Genomic DNA, 18222 nt, shown 5'->3' with positions numbered 1-18222 from the left:
ACTGCACTAGACTTTTTTCCTCTTTTATTCTTTTTTTCTGTTCCGTAACTTTTCAGGGCTAATTCATCTCTCTGCTTGGACCATCTTAATGAAGGATTAACTGTCTAATAGGAACAATTAGGGACTTCCCTGGTGGCCCAGATGGTAAAGAATCTGCCCGCAACGCGAGAGACCTCGGTTCGATCCCTGGGTTGGGAAGATCCCCTGGAGAAGGGGACAGCTACCCACTCCAGTATTCTGACCTGGAGAATTCCATGGGCTGTATAGTCCATAGGAGTGGCAAAGAGTCAGACATGAGTGAGTGACTTTCACTTTCTTTCACTAGAACAATGAGAGCTTTTTTCCCTGCTCATTAAAAAAAGGGTATCAAAATGAAACCAACCTCTTGAGACCAGGTCCTAAAGAAAAAAACTACCGATAGATAAGCAAATACAATGCTGATGACTGTTGATTCTGAGGACAGGAGGGTTTCAACATATTAGTCTGAAAAATAAAATACTGCCTATCCTATCAGTAAACAAAGGATGGAGCAGTCATCAGCGATTACAGTCAACCCTGATGGTGAGCCCTGAGGGAGTTTAGCATGGAAACAGGGAATGTACCCCCATCGAGCAGTCGCCACTCCCAACAGTGCAGCTTGAGGGAACTCAGGATGAGAAAACAGGATACTGGCCCCTACAACTGAGGTACATACCAAAGGAAATGATTTCAGTGGGCCCAGACTCTCGAACCCACCCATACACAGAAAAGCGCGGAATTCCTTAACTTCAGATGTCTGGCTTTCTTTAATTAATAATCTCCTGACTACTTACTTGCCCTCTGTTGCAAACACACCCATATATCTTGGCTCCCCTTCACAGCCTCAGAGCGATTTCTCAGGGTTATGAGATACTGTCTCCCCTTAGGTTTGAAGTCCTAAGAATGTCCGCAGAATAAAATGTTAACTCGCAACTTCTAGGTTGCCCATCTTCTTTCAGTCAACAAGTCTACTTTTTTTTAGTACTTGGTAATTTTCATTAGCAAAATATTTTTCAAAGCTTTGAAAAAACACAGTGGCAAAAACATCAACATAATTATCTTTTTCAAAAAAAGGCATTTAATAATCACTTTCAAGTACCTTATTAATAATCTGAAAGAAAAGCAATTCAATTTCTAAAATCATCATCTATTTTACTTATCCATCCTCAGAAGAGTGAATTCACCAAACAAGCAGATGCAGTGACACATCTCTGAGAACAAAGAGTAAGTATGTGAGATAAAAAGAGCTTTGTTCAGAGAAAGGCTGTATATAACTTTAAGTCATTTTAAGCATCTCAGAATCTCTTAGCTTTGAGGGACAGGAGTGTTCATATGTACAACTGCAACTCATAAACATGTATGAGCCTCAAAAATCCCAAGGCCATTTAAAATTTCAGTTTTACACATTTATAGTTACTTTTCAGGCATATAGGGATAAGCTCTATATGAGAAATGGCAACAGTTATCAGGAATTTTATTTCACTGTTTCTAGTTCTTATTAATTTGAAAGTCACCATGTGACAAGTACACCATGCATGCATGTACACTACACGTGTGTGCTAAGTCACGTCTGACTCTTTTACGACCCCATGAACTGCAGTCTGCCAGGCTCCTCTGTCTATGGGACTTTCCAGGCAAGTACACTGCAGTGGGTTGCCCCTTCCTCTTGCAGGGGATCTTTCTGACTCAAGGATCGAACCCATGCCCCCTGCGTCTCCTGCATCGGCAGGTGGACTCTCTATTACCATGCCACCTGGGAAACCCAATACTGTCCATAAAGAGAACTTATTCAAGTTATTTATTTCTATGCTGTGTATTTCCTATAACCATGACTAAAGATATTTCATAGAAGTACAATAAAGGATTCACCTACGCAAGACAGTATTTTGAAATAAGGTATGTTAAAGCCAATCCGGGCCTGAAAAATAACACACTGTAAAGCAGAATCACAATTCCAGGTGTTTTTTTTTTTTTTTTTAAATCGATGTTGGCAGATGTGCGTGACTACAAGGGATGGACACCTGCAGTGCTATTTAAGCACTGGGGTCACATCACCCGAGTTCCCAGCTGTAGATCAAAACCCACACTCACTCTACTGCAAACATTCAACAAGTTATCTGGAGAAGGTCCTCACTGGAAAGAATAAACTTTATTAAGTGATATCTTATCTGAAGTCTGATATTTTCCTACCTGATTTACATCAGGCTCACAATATATATGTGAAACAATTAGCATGTTTCCACTTGTAGTTTTTACATATATAGCAGAAAAAAAAAATGCTGGCCACATGATCTAAAGAGACAGAAACAACCTTCTAACTGGAAGAAATAAAAATCACCTTTCTCATTTTTAGGGATGACTTCCTATCTGACTGAAAAGGTCAGGCCACTCAAGGTGCTCTTCTCTGGCTCTCTGTACGTCCCTTCCTCAACCACTGCCTGCTTCACTTACACCCTACTCACATGGCTGGCCTTCCTGCATCCCTGCAAGTCACTGTCCTCAAAGGTGTGGTGAGGGGCATTCTACTAGTTTCCCTGGTAACCAAATGAGCCAACATGAAGCTAATTCCCCTTATAAGGGGCTCCCGTTTTCCATGAAGCAAAGACTGTCCTGCCCTGTCTGCCACAGCTGGTGGGGTGCTGCTTCAGGACTTTGCTTCAGACATGTGAGCTCCCCCTTTCCACTGGCCCACTGACAGCTGTCACTGACTCCAGGCTCTTTCTTTGGTCTTGCAGCTGGGCAAGTGCAGGCTTTCCAGGGCTGAGAGTACAGCCCAACACTGACTTATACCAGACCCACAATTATCTATCATTACTATCTCATTCTATCTTTATAGTGTCTTTTGTGAACAGAATAAGATGTCTAGCAACAGAATAATTCTGCTGCTGCTGCTGCTAAGTCGCTTCAGTCATGTCCGATTCTGTGTGACCCCATAGACGGCAGCCCACCAGGCTCCCCCGTCCCTGGGATTCTCCAGGCAAGAACACTGGAGTGGGTTGCCATTTCCTTCTCCAATGCATGAAAGTGAAAAGGCAAAGTGAAGTTGCTTAGTTGTGTCCGACTCTTAGCGACCCCATGGACTGCAGCTCACCAGGCTCCTCCGTCCATGGGATTTTCCAGGCAAGAGTGCTGGAGTGGGGTGCCATTGCCTTCTCTGCAGAATCATTCTAGAGGTGAAAAATTATAATCAAATGACCTGCCGGCCCCATAGTAAAATTACTAGTAAAGCCTGGGTAAAAATCCATATATTCAGATTGCCGGCTTAGTATTCTTGATAAGGATAGAGTAAAGGGACAAAGCAAGTGGTTAAATATTTAATCCCAGGAGGAGATTGTAAATAAAACCAAAGTGTGGGAGAGCCAGTAAGTTAATGATCATTTAACACAGCAGTTTTGCTTCACCACGAAACCAAACAGGCTTCCTTAGCAGGAAAACCATGCAACAGACACATAACATGTGCCCCAAAATAATAAAATAACAGTGGAATGAGACCCACCTCCTGCCCAGTAAGCTCAGTAAGTTAATGATTTCTATGATGCGGTTCTCTATACACAGTAAAAACAAAAATATAAGGAAAAGGTGATATTACACTGAAACCTGAGATGATTTACCATACTTTAGCATATGTTAGCACCTTTTTGCTCATTTCCATTGCACCATGACAGTGCCAGTTTGACCACATAGGGACAAGAAAAATCCCCCACCCAACATGGAGGAGGAACTATAAGGAAGACAGTGGTCTTCTCCGTGTCTTCACTTTTCCTTAGATTATAAAACTGTAGCCCACTCGGTTCTTAGGCTGGCACCCTCCTGCCTGCCAGAAAATGCTGAAACCAACTTTCAAATACAAATCTATCAAAATTACAAAAAGAGAGATCTTTCCTCATAGATATTATGCAAGTTGAAATCCTTATACTACATAGAGTGGTGCAAGAGCTGTCCAATAACATTAAAACATTATTACCCACACACAGTTCATTTATCATTAAATGGTAACAGATACACTTTTCTTGCTTTTTCCTCTCTCTCTCATCTGCTTTTTTTTACTTTTTCCTGCCTAGGGAATGTTAGTGGAGGGTTGAATTCAAGAAAAACAGCTTCCGTGGAGGACAAATACTAACAGATGATTCAGACTGCTTTTCTGTCACCATAATTCAAAAGCAAATGTTTCAACTCCCAGCATTTGCTGGAGCCTACCAAGTGCCAAAGCCTTGCTAAGTATTTTATATATGTACCTTATGCAAAACTCCATATCATGAGATGCTAAAGGGCTTCCACTTAAAAAATTCACATCCTTGCTGGTTTTAATAGTGGACGTTTTATTGCTAACCTTCCTGTCCTTCATTTTTTTCCCGTTACTTCACACTATTACAAGCTAATCTTTAAGATGCAAAACAAAAACTCTGATCTTTGGAAAACTATTAGAAAATAGCTGTCATCATAATAACCACATAAGTAGAATATAAATATCTTATCCATAGATGGCTGACAAACATGTAGAATCTACTGCATAATTCATATAATACTTGCCTCTGGAGTTCCTAGTGCTTTCACAGCATTCAGATCAGATCCTGAGGAAAAAGTATTTTTTGCTCCACGGACAATGAGACCTTTCCCCTCTGTCCAATTTTCCAATTCAATCACTTTTTCCAGAAGTTGTAGCATCATAACACCTGCCAGAGAAGGGAGGGGGTATCACATACACATAAAATATTGGACAAATAGAAATAATTTAGAAACTGTAAGGTGTCAAACAAGACTCAGATCACAAATTTTACAAATACTGAACGTCTATCAAATGCCTATAATGTTGGTACTGAGTATATATGAAGAAGATAAGCATGACAGTCTCTCTGCTTTAAAAATTTATAATTTGTTAGTGATCTCTCTCTCTTTCCCCCTTAATTAAGAAACCACATAAATATGTGGTTAGGTAGGGAAAAAAAGCTGGCCCTGAGTATGAGAAACATATACCAGTAGTTAAACTAATCTTATTGACTCTGTGAAATAAACATAAGAGATGAAATGGACCATGAAGAGTATCTGCTTGGGTGATCTTCAAGCAAGGACCTGAGAGTTGTGAGTGTAGGGCTCATTCATCATCTCTCAACCCAACCCAACCCCATCACTCTAATCAAAGTAGCTCTGCTTGTATTAGTTTTAAACACTAGGCATCAAATTAATACTTGTTTCCACTTGAATAAAAAGCTTTACTGATATAAATCATAAAGTACAGCTATTCAGTAGTTAGTAAAAATTAGTAGCTAGCTACTCTAAAATCTCTACAACAGTCTTACCTTTCTAATTTTATTTTTTTCTAGGCTCATGTAAAAGTTGCCTTTTATTCTCTGAACCAATTGAAGGTATGGAGCTGCACTGTCCAGTGAAGTAGCCACCACCCACATGAAGTCCCTGAGCACCTGAAATATGGCTAGTCTAAACTGAGATGTGCAGTAGTGTAAACAGTTTATGGCAGGAAAGAGCTCTCGACAGGAAGCCCCTTCTGCCTTGTCACTAACCTTAGGCCAGGCAACCCCATCCTCTACTCATCTCTGGCCTTAGGCACAACTATCAGATCTCTGGATGACAATACATTGCCTAACCTGTTGGTTCTTTCCATAGATCAGAGAAGTAGAGATGAAGAATAAGTAACAGAGGACTAGATCTCTTCCCTAGCTTCTTCTTCAGAAATCTCAAGAACAAATCCGTGCAAACAAACTGTGTGAACAAGAGCATCTAAAGAAAAACCACAAGAAGTCAACAAGCCAGCACACAGTGTGGGATGGCAATGACTCAGACACCTTATCTCAGTGACTGCGATTATGTCCCCTTCTTCCTTTAAAACTTTCATGGCTCAACAGAATCTTCAGAGGTGGTTTTTGTGGGACACTGAGTCCACCATCTCCCCAAACTGCCAGCATTCTGACTAAAAGCAACTTTCTTTCATAACACTTGTCTTGAATGCTGATTTTTGAGTAGCAAGCAGCCAGACCCAATTCACTAAGAGTAGTGTAAAATACATAGCAGATTTCAAAGACTTGGTATGAAAAAAAGAGGAAAATATCTCATTGATACTTTTTATATCAATCACAAGTTGCAATATTCTGAATACACTGATTAAACACAATATTGTTAAAATTAATTTAACCCTTCTTTTTCCTTTTAAAAATAGGGCTACCAGAAAATTTTAAATGATATATATAGCTGACACTTATGTCCTACATTATATTTCTATTCATTAACATTAATAGCAAGAGATACCTCTGAATTCTGCTGAGTGTAAAGAAAAGTCATCTTATGTTTAAAGACTCATCATTGATAATTTACAAAGTTTACAGTCTATCGAATTATGTCTATAGTTATGATTATATAAAGACACATAAACCTTTATTGGGATATTTTTGAACCCAATATTTCAAATGCTACTACAAAATATAATTCACAACCCTCTCCTTCCATGGAGCATATAACTGATAAACAGAGACTGCCAAAATCACCTTGAAACATGAGTGCTGGGCAGTCAGCAAGGTTATTCATTGGCTTCTGTATTACATCATGGTAGAATAACGCAAATTTGAGCTTTGGCAAAAAATTACAAATTATCCAGGTCCTGGACCTTGAGGTCTCTTAAATGTAAAATCTTATATGCCAAGAGAGTTGCCTAGTAATAGAAAGTGTTTACCTGTATCTCAGAGTTAGAAAAGGGGCAGCAAATAGGCAAGTGCAGTGCTTTCACTGATTATTAGAATTACGTGGTTAAAATGACAGTCTTATTTTAGTTCACAAAAAAATTAAATTGTTTTTTTATTTTAGGCTTTTCTCTTTAGTTTTTAATCTTTGAAATATCCTTCCTTTTGTCTCCCAGTGACAGCTGAACACCAATCAAGTTATTAAACACTTAAAATTTCCATGGAAAAAATAAGCTCAATTTGATTACTTTTATCAACATCTGTATTCATATATTTAAAAAATTAAAATATACACAATTAGTTAAAAATGTTCCTAATTCCAACAAGATAATGGTGCCCACTCTCACCACTATTATTCAACAGAGTTCTAGAAGTACTTGCCACAGCAATCAAAGAAGAAAAAGAAATAAAAGGGATCCAGATTGGAAAAGAAGTAGTAAAACTCTTACTGCTTACAGATGACATGATACTATACATAGAAAATCCCAAAGATATTATCAGAAAATTACTAGTCAATCAGTGAATTTAGTAAAGTCACAGGTTACAAAATCAATCAATACACAGAAATTAATTGCATTCCTATATACTAACAATGAAAAATCAGAAAGAGAAATTAAGGAATCAATCCCATTTACCACTGTAACAAAAAGAATAAATACCTAGGAATAAATCTACCTAAGGGAGACAAAACAGCTGTATACATAAAACTCTAAGACACTGATGAAAAAAATCAAAGACAACATAAACAGATGGAGAGATATACCATGTTTTTGGATTAGAAGAGTCAATATTGTGAAAATCACTATACTACCCAAAGCAATCTACAGATTCAATGCATCCCTATCAAAGTACCAATGGTGTTTTTCACAGAACTAGTACAAAAAAAAATCTCACAATTTGTATGGAAACACAAAAGACCCTGAGTAGCCAAACCAGTCTTGAGAAAGTAAATGGAGCTGGAGGAATCAACTTTCGTGATTTCAGACTATATTACAAAGCTATAGTCATCAAGACAGAATGGTCAGTTCAGTTCAGTCGCTCAGTCGTGTCCGACTCTTTGTGACCCCATGAATCGCAGCACGCCAGGCCTCCCTGTCCATCACCAACTCCCGGAGGTCACTCAGACTCACGTCCATCGAGTCAGTGATGCCATCCAGCCATCTCATCCTCTGTCGTCCCCTTCTCCTCCTGCCCCCAATCCCTCCCAGCATCAGAGTCTTTCCCAATGAGTCAACTCTTCGCATGAGGTGGCCAAAGTACTGGAGTTTCAGCTTTAGCATCATTCCTTCCAAAGAAATCCCAGAGCTGATCTCCTTCAGAATGGACTGGTTGGATCTCCTTGCAGTTCAAGGGACTCTCCAGAGTCTTCTCCAACACCACAGTTCAAAAGCATCAACTCTTCGGCACTCAGCTTTCTTCACAGTCCAACTCTCACATCCATACATGACTACTGGAAAAACCATAGCCTTGACTAGACAGACCTTAGTTAGCAAAGTAATGTCTCTGCTTTTGAATATACTATCTAGGTTGGTCATAACTTTTCTTCCAAGGAGTAAGTGTCTTTTAATTTCATGGCTGCAGTCACCATCTGCAGTGATTTTGGAGCCCCCCAAAATAGAGTCTGACACTGTTTCCCCATCTATTTCCCATGAAGTGATAGGACCAGATGCCATGATCTTCGTTTTCTGAATGTTGAGCTTTAAGCCAACTTTTTCACTCTCCTCTTTCACTTTCATCAAGAGGCTTTTTAGTTCCTCTTCACTTTCTGCCATAAGGGTGGTGTCATCTGCATATCTGAGGTTATTGACATTTCTCCCGGCAATCTTGATTCCAGCTTGTGTTTCTTCCAGGCCAGCGTTTCTCATGATGTACTCTGCATAGAAGTTAAATAGGCAGGGTGACAATATAAAGCCTTGACATACTCCTTTTCCTATTTGGAACCAGTCTGTTGTTCCATGTCCAGTTCTAACTGTTGCTTCCTGACCTGCATACAGCTTTCTCAAGAGGCAGGTCAGGTGGTCTGGTATTCCCATCTCTTTCAGAATTTTCCACAGTTTCTTGTGATCCACACAGTCAAAGGCTTTGGCATAGTCAATGAAACAGAAATAGATGTTTTTCTGGAACTCTCTTGCTTTTGCCATGATCCAGCGGATGTTGGCAATTTGATCTCTGATTCCTCTGCCTTTTCTAAAACCAGCTTGAACATCCAGAAGTTCATGGTTCACGTACTGCTGAAGCCTGGCTTGGAGAATTTTGAGCATTACTTTACTAGTGTGTGAGATGAGTGCAATTGTGCGGTAGTTTGAGAATTCTTTGGCATTGCCTTTCTTTGAGATTGGAATGAAAACTGACCTTTTCCAGTCCTGTGTCCACTGCTGAGTTTTCCAAATTGGCTGGCATATTGAGTGCAGCACTTTCACAGCATCATCTTTCAGGATTTGAAACAGCTCAACTGGAATTCCATCACCCACACTAGCTTTGTTCATACTGATGCTTTCTAAGGCCCACTTGACTTCACATCCCAGGATGTCTGGCTCTAGGTGAGTGATCACACCACTGTGATTATCTGGGTCATGAAGATCTTTTTTGTACAGTTCTTCTGTGTATCCTTGCCACCTCTTCTTAATATCTTCTGCTTCTGTTATGTCCAGACCATTTCTGTCCTTTATCGAGCCCATCTTTGCATGAAATGTTCCCTTGGTATCTGTAATTTTCTTGAAGAGATCTCTAGTCTTTCCCGTTCTGTTCTTTTCCTCTATTTCTTTGCACTGATCACTGAAGAAAGCTTTCTTATCTCTTCTTGCTATTCTTTGGAACTCTGCATTCAGATGCTTATATCTTTCCTTTTCTCCTTTGCTTTTTGCTTCTCTTCTTTTCACAGCAATTTGTAAGGCCTCTCCAGACAGCCATTTTGCTTTTTTGCATTTCTTTTCCATGGGGATGGTCTTGATCCCTGTCTCCTGTACAATGTCACGAACCTCATTCCATAGTTCATCAGGCACTCTATCTATCAGATCTAGGCCCTTAAATCTATTTCTCACTTCCACTGTATAATCATAAGGGATTTGATTTAGGTCATATCTGAATGGTCTAGCGGTTTTCCCTACTTTCTTCAATTTAAGTCTGAATTTGGTAATAAGGAGTTCATGATCTGAGCCACAGCCAGCTCCTGGTCTCAAAATAGATCAATGGAGCAAGATAGAAAGCTCAGAGATAAACCCACATACCTATGGGCACCTTATCTTTGACAAAGGAGGCAAGAATATACAATGGAGAAAAGACAGTCTCTTCAATAAGTGGTGGTGGGAAAACTGGACAGTCACATATGAAAGTATGAAATTAGAACACTTCCTAACACCCATACACAAAGATAAACTCAAAATGGATTAAAGAACTAAATATAAGATGAGAAACTATAAAACTCTTAAGAGGAAAACATAGGCAGAATACTCTTTGGCATAAATCATAGCAAGATCATCTATGACCCACCTTCTAGATTAAGGGAAATAAAAACAAAAACAAACAAGGGGAACCTTATAAAACTTACAAGTTTTTGCACAGCAAAGGAAACTATAAACAAGGTATAAAGACAACAAAAGATAACCCTCAGAATGGGAGAAAATAACAGCTAATGAAACAACTAACAAAGGCTTAATCTCCAAAATAGATACACAGTTCATGCAGCTCAATACCAGAAAAACAAACAACTCAATCAACAGTGAGCAGAAGACCTAAACAGACATTTCTCCAAAGAAGATATACAGATAGCTAATAAACATATGAAAAGAAGCTCAATGTGGCTCATTATTAGAGAAATGCAAATCAAAAACTATGAGGTATCACCTCACACAGGTCAGAATGGCCATCATCAAAAAACTACCAAAAAATAAATGTTAAGAGAGGGGTGTGGCGAAAAGGAAAGCCTCTAGCACTGTTGGTGGGAATGTAAACTGGTATAGCCACTATGGAGAACAGTATGAAGATTCCTTAAAAAACTAGGAATAAAACTACCATATCACCCAGCAATCGTACTATTGGGCATACACCCTGAGAAAACCAAAACTGAAAGAGACACATGTACCCCAATGTCCACCACAGCACTATTTACAAGAGCTAGGACATGGAAGCAACCTAGATGTCCATCAACAGGTGAATGGATAAAGAAGATGTGGTACAGATATACAATGAAATATTACTCAGTCATAAAAAGGAATGCATTTGAGTCAGTTCAGTTCTAATGAGGTGGATGTACCTACAGCCTAATATACAGAGTGAAGTTAAGTCAGAAGGAGAAAAACAAGTATTATATATTAACATATATACACGGAATCTAGAACGATGGTACTGATGAACCTATTTGCAGGGCAACAAGGGAGACAGACATAGAGAACAGACTTGTGGACACGGTGAGGGAAGGAGAAGCTGGGGGAAATTTAGAGAGGAGCATGGAAACAGATACACTACCATATGTAAAACATATAGCCAGCGGGAATTTTCTGTATGATGCAGGGAGCTCAAACCAGTGCTCTGTGGCAACATAGAGGGGATCAGATGGGAGGTGGGAGGGGGGTTCAGGAGGAAGGGGCCATATGTATACCTATGACTGACTGATGTATGGCAGAAACCAACACAATATTACAACATAGTTATCCTCCAATTAAAAATAAATAAATTTTAAAAATATTCCTGGTTCATGTGACAACTTTTCATTTTTACATGTTCTACAAAGAGTACCATGACTTTCAAGAATTCTGTCTACAGAGTTTAAGAATAAAAATCACAAGATAGCAGGTTAGATTTGGTATCATTCTTTAACATAAGAAACATCTCTCTCTATACCTGAGAAGGCGTTCATTCTGCTTGGATTGTTCAGAGTAAGAATGCCAATGCCATTGTTTTCCTTCTGAAGGTCAATGGATCCACCAGGAAACTGTTCAAGTTTTTTTTTCATTTCTTCTTCATGGAAGCCATGAGAAGTATTGTAAAGTGACAATCCTATCTGATGCAGCAATTTTGTCTTTACAGGGTTAGACGATGTCTTCAAAAGACTTCTTGCCATTTCTGGAAAAAAGAGAGAAGTATGCAGTAGTCTAGCTAAACAGACACTTTTCTAATATAATACATTAACAGTCTTTAGCGAGAGACCTTTCTGTTTACTGAAAGGACTTCCCTACTTCTCAAAGCACTCTAAGTACCAGATTGCTTCCCTTCTCCCAGCTTCTCAAACCAAACAATTCACAAAGTACATTATCTCAGTACATCACTGGGAGATGATGACATAGTTACAGGACATTTACTGAGATCCAACACACTAGGAGGGTTTAGAAAACTGTTGCTGTTCTGTAGTTTGCACCATCTCCTGCCTTCAGGGAGTCTTCTTCATGATAGCAGTTCTTGTAACTCTAAATCTAAGAAAAAAATTCAGTCCAAAAGTCCCTTTGGAAACAACCTTGAGGCAGAAATGCAACAGAGCAATATTCTTGGTATTATCCTTACCTTATGTAATGCTCTCACAGAAACAGCTGGAAGGAGTCCTGAGGAAAATAGGGAAAGAAATAGGAACACATATGTAAGGTTTCTGCATCCCCCAAAGTTCTGTCAACTCTTCTCATTTTATATATCTAATCTCCGGGTAATCGCTTATTTGTTCAAATGCTTTTTTGTAAGTATTTCTGCTGACATAAAAAATACATTCAGAAATGATACAAATCATAAGTTACAGTTCAATGAATTTTCACAAGGCAAATACATTCAAGTAAATAGCACTCAGATCAAAAACAGAACATGAACCTTACAAGGTCTACCATTCATTGTGCCACTTTTTGGTCATGACTCCAAATAAGGATAACAACTATCTTCTTCAAGATTAGTTGGCCTGCTATTGAACTTTATATAAATTGAAAAATATGGTATATCTTCTTTTGTCTGGTTTCAACTATGTTTGTGACACCTATTATTATTATTATGTGTAATGAGATTCTAAATAGTCCATTCTTTTCATTGTTGCATTTCATTATATGAATATACCACTACTCATCAATTCCAATGTAAATAGACATTAGGGTTGTTTCTGGGTTTTGGCATTACAAGTAGAGCTGCTGTGAACATTTTAGTATCTGTCTTTGGGTCAACACATATGCACTTCTGTTGGCTATATCTAAAAACAGAAGTAGTGGATCAGGCAGCAGCTGGCTAAAACTGATTGTTAAACAGTGAAGAATTTTGCAAATTGTTTTTTTTAAACCACTGGTAGCTTGAAATTGTAAGAAATAAACTTAAAGTGGTCCATTTTCAAGGGTGCTGGCTTTGGGTGGAAAAATTACTACCAGCCAAAGTGGCCTAACAGCTTACTGATGCAATAACCATAAGGGTTATAAAACTGGAAAGTCCGGGAAAACAAAGGGAGGGTAGAATGTCTAAGATTTTCATGGAGGCTCATTCTACTGGTGAATTCAAAACAGAAAACAGGAATGGGTGCACAGGAAAGGAAGAAACAAGATGTCAGGGAGGGGCAAGCCCATAAACAAAGAGGGAACAAACCTAGGCAACATCAGGGAAGACTGTTCATCCCACAGTACTCAGCCAAGAAGGAACTTGGGGAAGGGCTTGCAGCTAGGGATAAAATTGTTTGTTTTAATGACAGTGGGTATGCCTGCCCACCAGACACCAGATCTTGCAAGACCGTCATTAAATCCTCTCTTGTAGCTGCACCTAGTGTCTCCAAGTTCATTCTTTCAGTCTGGGTCGGTGCACTTTATGTCCCACAGAAATTACTCATGGTGAAAAGTATTAGCAAACTCTACATATCAATCTCTCCCTCTTATACTTACACGTCACACACACATGGCCATCTTCCAAGGACTGGTCATAATGTTTCATATCTGTTCATTTGTTCCACTTTAAGAGATACTGGCTAATAAGAGTTTTCATATCCACAGAAAGTGAACATTCCAGTTGCTCCATGATCTTATTAATCATTTGCTAATGTCTTTTTATTTCCTTTCTTTCCATTTTAAGTATTCTAGATAGTGGTACAGTCATTATGGTATCACTTTGCATTTCTATGATGTCTAATGAAGTGAAGCTCGATTTTCATATGCTAATTTGTTATTTGTATATCACCTTTTGTAAAGTGCCTCTTCCAAGTTTTTTTACCCATTTTTTCTATTTATTTACCTTTTATTCCAGCAAGAGCTGGAATCAAGATTGCCGAGAGAAATATCAATAACCTCAGATATGCAGATGACACCAACCTTATGGCAGAAAGTGAAGAGGAACTAAAGAGCCTCTTGACGAAAGTGAAAGAGGAGAGTGAAAAAGTTGGGTTAAAGCTCAACATTCAGAAAACGAAGATCATGGCATCTGGTCCCATGACTTCTTGGGAAATAGATGGGGAAACAGTGGAAACAGTGTCAGACTATTTTTGGGGGCTCCAAAATCACTGTAGATGGTGATTTCAGCCATGAAATTAAAAGACGCTTACTCCTTGGAAGGAAAGTTATGACCAACCTAGATAGCATATTGAAAAGCAGAGACATTACTTTGCCAACAAAGGTCCATCTAGTCAAGGCTATGTTTTTTCCAGTGGTCATGTATGGATGTGAGAGTTGGACTGTGAAGAAAGCTGAGTGCTGAAGAATTGATGCTTTTGAACTGTGGTGTTGGAGAAGACTCTTAAGAGTCCCTTGACTGCAAGAAGATCCAACCAGTTCCTCCAAAAGGAGATCAGTCCTGGGTGTTCATTAGAGGGACTGATGTTGAAGCTGAAACTCTAATACTTTGGCCACCTGATGCGAAGAGCTGACTCATTTGAAAAGACCCTGATGCTGGGAAAGATTGAGGGCAGGAGAAGGGATGACAGAGTATGAGATGGTTGGATGGCATCACCGACTCAATGGACATGAGTTTGAGTGAACTCCAGGAGTTGGTGATGGACAGGGAGGCCTGGGGTGCTGCAGCTCATCATCTTTTGTAAAGTGCCTCTTCCAAGTTGCAGGGAGTCGGACAAGACTGAGTGACTGCACTGCACTGCACTGAACCTTTTACTACTAACTTGTAGAAATTATTTTATTCATTTGCCTATAGCTTTTATTAAAATTCTTATGACAATAAATCCTGCATTTCCATCTCCATTGGAAATGCTATGCCTGTGTACTCCTAAATCAAACAAAAATCTACTTCCGTATTCCTCACCTCTAGATGTACCACAGGCTTCCCAAAATCAGTTTAAACCTGAACTCACCCTACTAAAACCTCTACCTACTTTATTCCTTCCCTTAACTATCTGTAGTATCAACAACACAGAAAGCCAGAGCAGAAAACCCAACCTCCTTCCCCTCCTTCATATCTCATGTGCAACCTACCTTTTTTATTTTTCCAATCCTTTATTTCCCCTACAACAAAGTTGAAACCTTTGTCTCTGGATGAATACAATGGCCACCATTAGTTTCACACTAGTCCTTAAAATCAGAGCTATCTTTCTACTGTATGCTCCTAAAAGCACAAATCTACAAATACATTTTCAAAGAAACTGAAAAGATTTAAAATAGGGTGACTTCTCAGGACTTGAGCATGAACCTAAAAAATGAACATGAAGAAGAAATAAAGTGATAAAGGTTGATAAACTTAGGTCTATGGGAAATGGAAGGTGAAGTTCAAAAATATAATATTTTTACTAAAATATGAAATAGCTATGAAAAAATAAAGGATTTTAGAGGCTTTCTAAACTATTGGCTAAGTGTAAATATCAAGTTTTCTCAAGATTCTCTTAGCTAGCAGAGGAAATCTACACTAAAAATTTCAGGAGTTGTTGAGCAATGACAAGCAATGGAGCTAGAAACAAATTAAATTAGCAAATAAAACTTATATTCTCATGCCTGTATACTATATACATATATATTAGGGGAACCACTGCCCAAAACCACCTACCCTGGCCAAGGTCGACAGTAACTACTTGCATGAGTTATCTTACAACAGGAGACCTTGGTAGGGAACATGGAAGCTACCACCAACCAGAAGAACTCGGGAAAAGTCAAAAGGAGTGAGACGCCAATTCATATGTCCTGCCAACCTCCCAGAATCCTTCTTGCTGGAATCCATCTTGGCTGAGCAATGTGCAGGCCACGAGGAAGGAATCTGAGTCAGAATGATTAGCCAGAGACAACCCAGAAACTAACTCTATTACCATAAAACCCAACACTGCAAGCCACATGGCAGAGCAGCTCTGGGTTCCCTTACCTTGCTGCTCTTCACCTGGGAGCCACTTCCCAATGAAGTGTCTTGCTTTGTCAACACGTTTATCTTCTGGAATAATTCATTTCTAAGTGTCAGACAAGAGCCTACTCTTGCACCCTGGAAGGCATCTCCCTTGCTGCAGACCCTTTTCTGCAACATACATAAGCTCACAACTCCAGCCAAGTGCATAAAAACTCCATCTCAACCCCAAACACTGTTCTTTCTTTTTCATCTCCCCTTTCACTATCCTCAGATTCAAGTTCAGTGATCAATGTTTGTGGGAAAAGTAAAGAAATAGATCAAATTACTGTATATCATTTCAAAATGAGTTTGGAAGCCTTTTTGCTTTTTTGAAGACAAAATTTGAGAAACATACATAACAACTAGATTAGCAATTAAGATAAATCAGGACAAGATTCTTTATTGGATTATTTAAAATAGACAATAGTTTCATTCTAAGAATAAAAAATGGGTTGAAGAGTTTCTGTGCATAAGAGCCATTAAGTAAATTACACACTACATGTAGGTTTTTATAGTCAAGAAATTAATAGGACTGGGATCCTAGTATATAAACACGTGCATATGATAAGATTTATTTGGTAAGATATAATTGGTAACAGTTCAATGTAAATTAACTGAGTTCTTATTAGTCATCTCCCCTTTATTAACTAGCTATTTCAATAAAAAAAAATTTTACCCTCAACAAATTTTCAGTTTTATCAAAGAAACGAAGTATGTACTAAGCAAAAATAACTCAATTCTCTAATTGAAAATAGAACAAAATTCCTCCTTCTATTAAGCTTTATTAGAGACCTGCACAGAAGGCAATGGCACCCCACTCCAGTACTCTTGCCTGGAAAATCCCATGGATGGAGGAGCCTGGTGGGCCGCAGTCCATGGGGTTGCTAAGAGTCGGACATGACTGAGTGACTTCACTTTCACTTTTCACTTTCATGCCTTGTGGAAATGGCAACTCACTCCAGTGTTCTTGCCTGGAGAATCCCAGGGATGGGGGAGCCTCATGGACTGCCGTCTATGGGGTTGCAGAGAGTCGGACCTGACTGAAGCAACTTAGTAGCAGCAGCACCAGAGACCTGATTTTTTTTCCTCTCTTCACCAGTAAACTTTTATCATGAAGTCTAAGAATTTTCTATAGGCAGAAAGGGACCTGAAGATACTAAATCAGTGCACAGGATTATGATATTTTATTTCCCTTCAATCTTTCCAAGTTTTAACATTTCAAGCAGAAGTAGAACAAAAATTAAGCAACATCCTAATTTGCTGGGGAGTAATGAAAGGAAAAAGTAAACTCAGATTAGCTTTTCTCTACAGTGTCTTGTGGCCAAAATATTGGCAGAGTGGGCTACCTTAAGAAACTCTCATCTTATATACTTTCAGAGTATCAGTTCTTCACCTAACTATATTCAGTCCTCCTTGACCATCACCAACTCCCGGAGTTTACCCAAACTCATGTCCATCGAGTCGGTGATGCCATCCAACCATCTCATCCTCTGTCGCCCCTTCTCCTCCTGCCCTCAATCCCTCCCAGCATCAGGGTCTTTTCCAATGAGTCAACTCTTCACATGAGGTGGCCAAAATACTGGAGTTTCAGCTTCAGCATCAGTCCTTCCAATGAACACCCAGAACTGATCTCCTTTAGAATGGACTGGTTGCATCTCCTTGCAGTCCAAGGGACTCTCAAGAGTCTTCTCCAACACCACAGTTCAAAACCATCAATTCTTCGGTGCTCAGCTTTCTTCACAGTCCAACTCTCACATCCATACACAACTACCGGAAAAACCATAGCCTTGACTAGACGGACCTTTGGTGGCAAAGTAATGTCTCTGCTTTTGAATATGCAATCAAGGTTGGTCATAACTTTCCTTCCAAGGAGTAAGCGTCTTTTAATTTCATGGCTGCAGTCACCATCTGCAGTGATTTGGAGCCCCCAAAAATAAAACCTGACACTGTTTCCAGTTTCCCCATCTATTTCCTGTGAAGTCATGGGACCAGATGCCATGATCTTCGTTTTCTGAATGTTGAGCTTTAACCCAACTTTTTCACTCTCCTCTTTCACTTTCATCAAGAGGCTTTTTAGTTCCTCTTCACTTTCTGCCATAAGGGTGGTGTCATCTGCATATCTGAGGTTATTGATATTTCTCTCGGCAATCTTGATTCCAAGCTTGTGCTTCTTAAAGCCCAGCGTTTCTCATGATGTACTCTGCATATAAGTTAAATAAGGAGGGTGACAATATACAGCCTTGACGTACACCTTTTCCTA

The 18222-nt window shown here is 39.2% G+C and overlaps 1 protein-coding gene across 6 annotated transcripts in view; it reads right to left on the bottom strand.

Moving 5' to 3' along the window:
• Window positions 1-18222, bottom strand: part of ECHDC1 (ethylmalonyl-CoA decarboxylase 1) — a 57424-nt gene that overhangs the window by 24446 nt on the left and 14756 nt on the right. For 3 of the 6 annotated variants that reach the window (XM_040238977.1, XM_040238978.1, XM_040238976.1), the window contains exons 2-4: window positions 12204-12241; window positions 11547-11768; window positions 4549-4691 (exon numbers count right to left, since the gene is read on the bottom strand). In XM_040238977.1, the coding sequence (XP_040094911.1) occupies window positions 4549-4691; window positions 11547-11766 (363 nt within the window). In that variant the 5' untranslated portion in view covers window positions 11767-11768; window positions 12204-12241. The remainder of the gene's footprint in view (window positions 1-4548; window positions 4692-11546; window positions 11769-12203; window positions 12242-18222) is intronic. The other 3 variants (XM_040238979.1, XM_040238981.1, XM_040238975.1) reach the window with 1 other exon arrangement.

This window comes from Oryx dammah, unplaced genomic scaffold (assembly GCF_014754425.2).
Source record: "Oryx dammah isolate SB20612 unplaced genomic scaffold, SCBI_Odam_1.1 HiC_scaffold_4, whole genome shotgun sequence".
NCBI classification, from domain to species: Eukaryota; Metazoa; Chordata; class Mammalia; order Artiodactyla; family Bovidae; genus Oryx; species Oryx dammah.
Note: the sequence above shows the minus strand (reverse complement) of the source record. Positions and strands in the feature narration are given on the sequence as shown.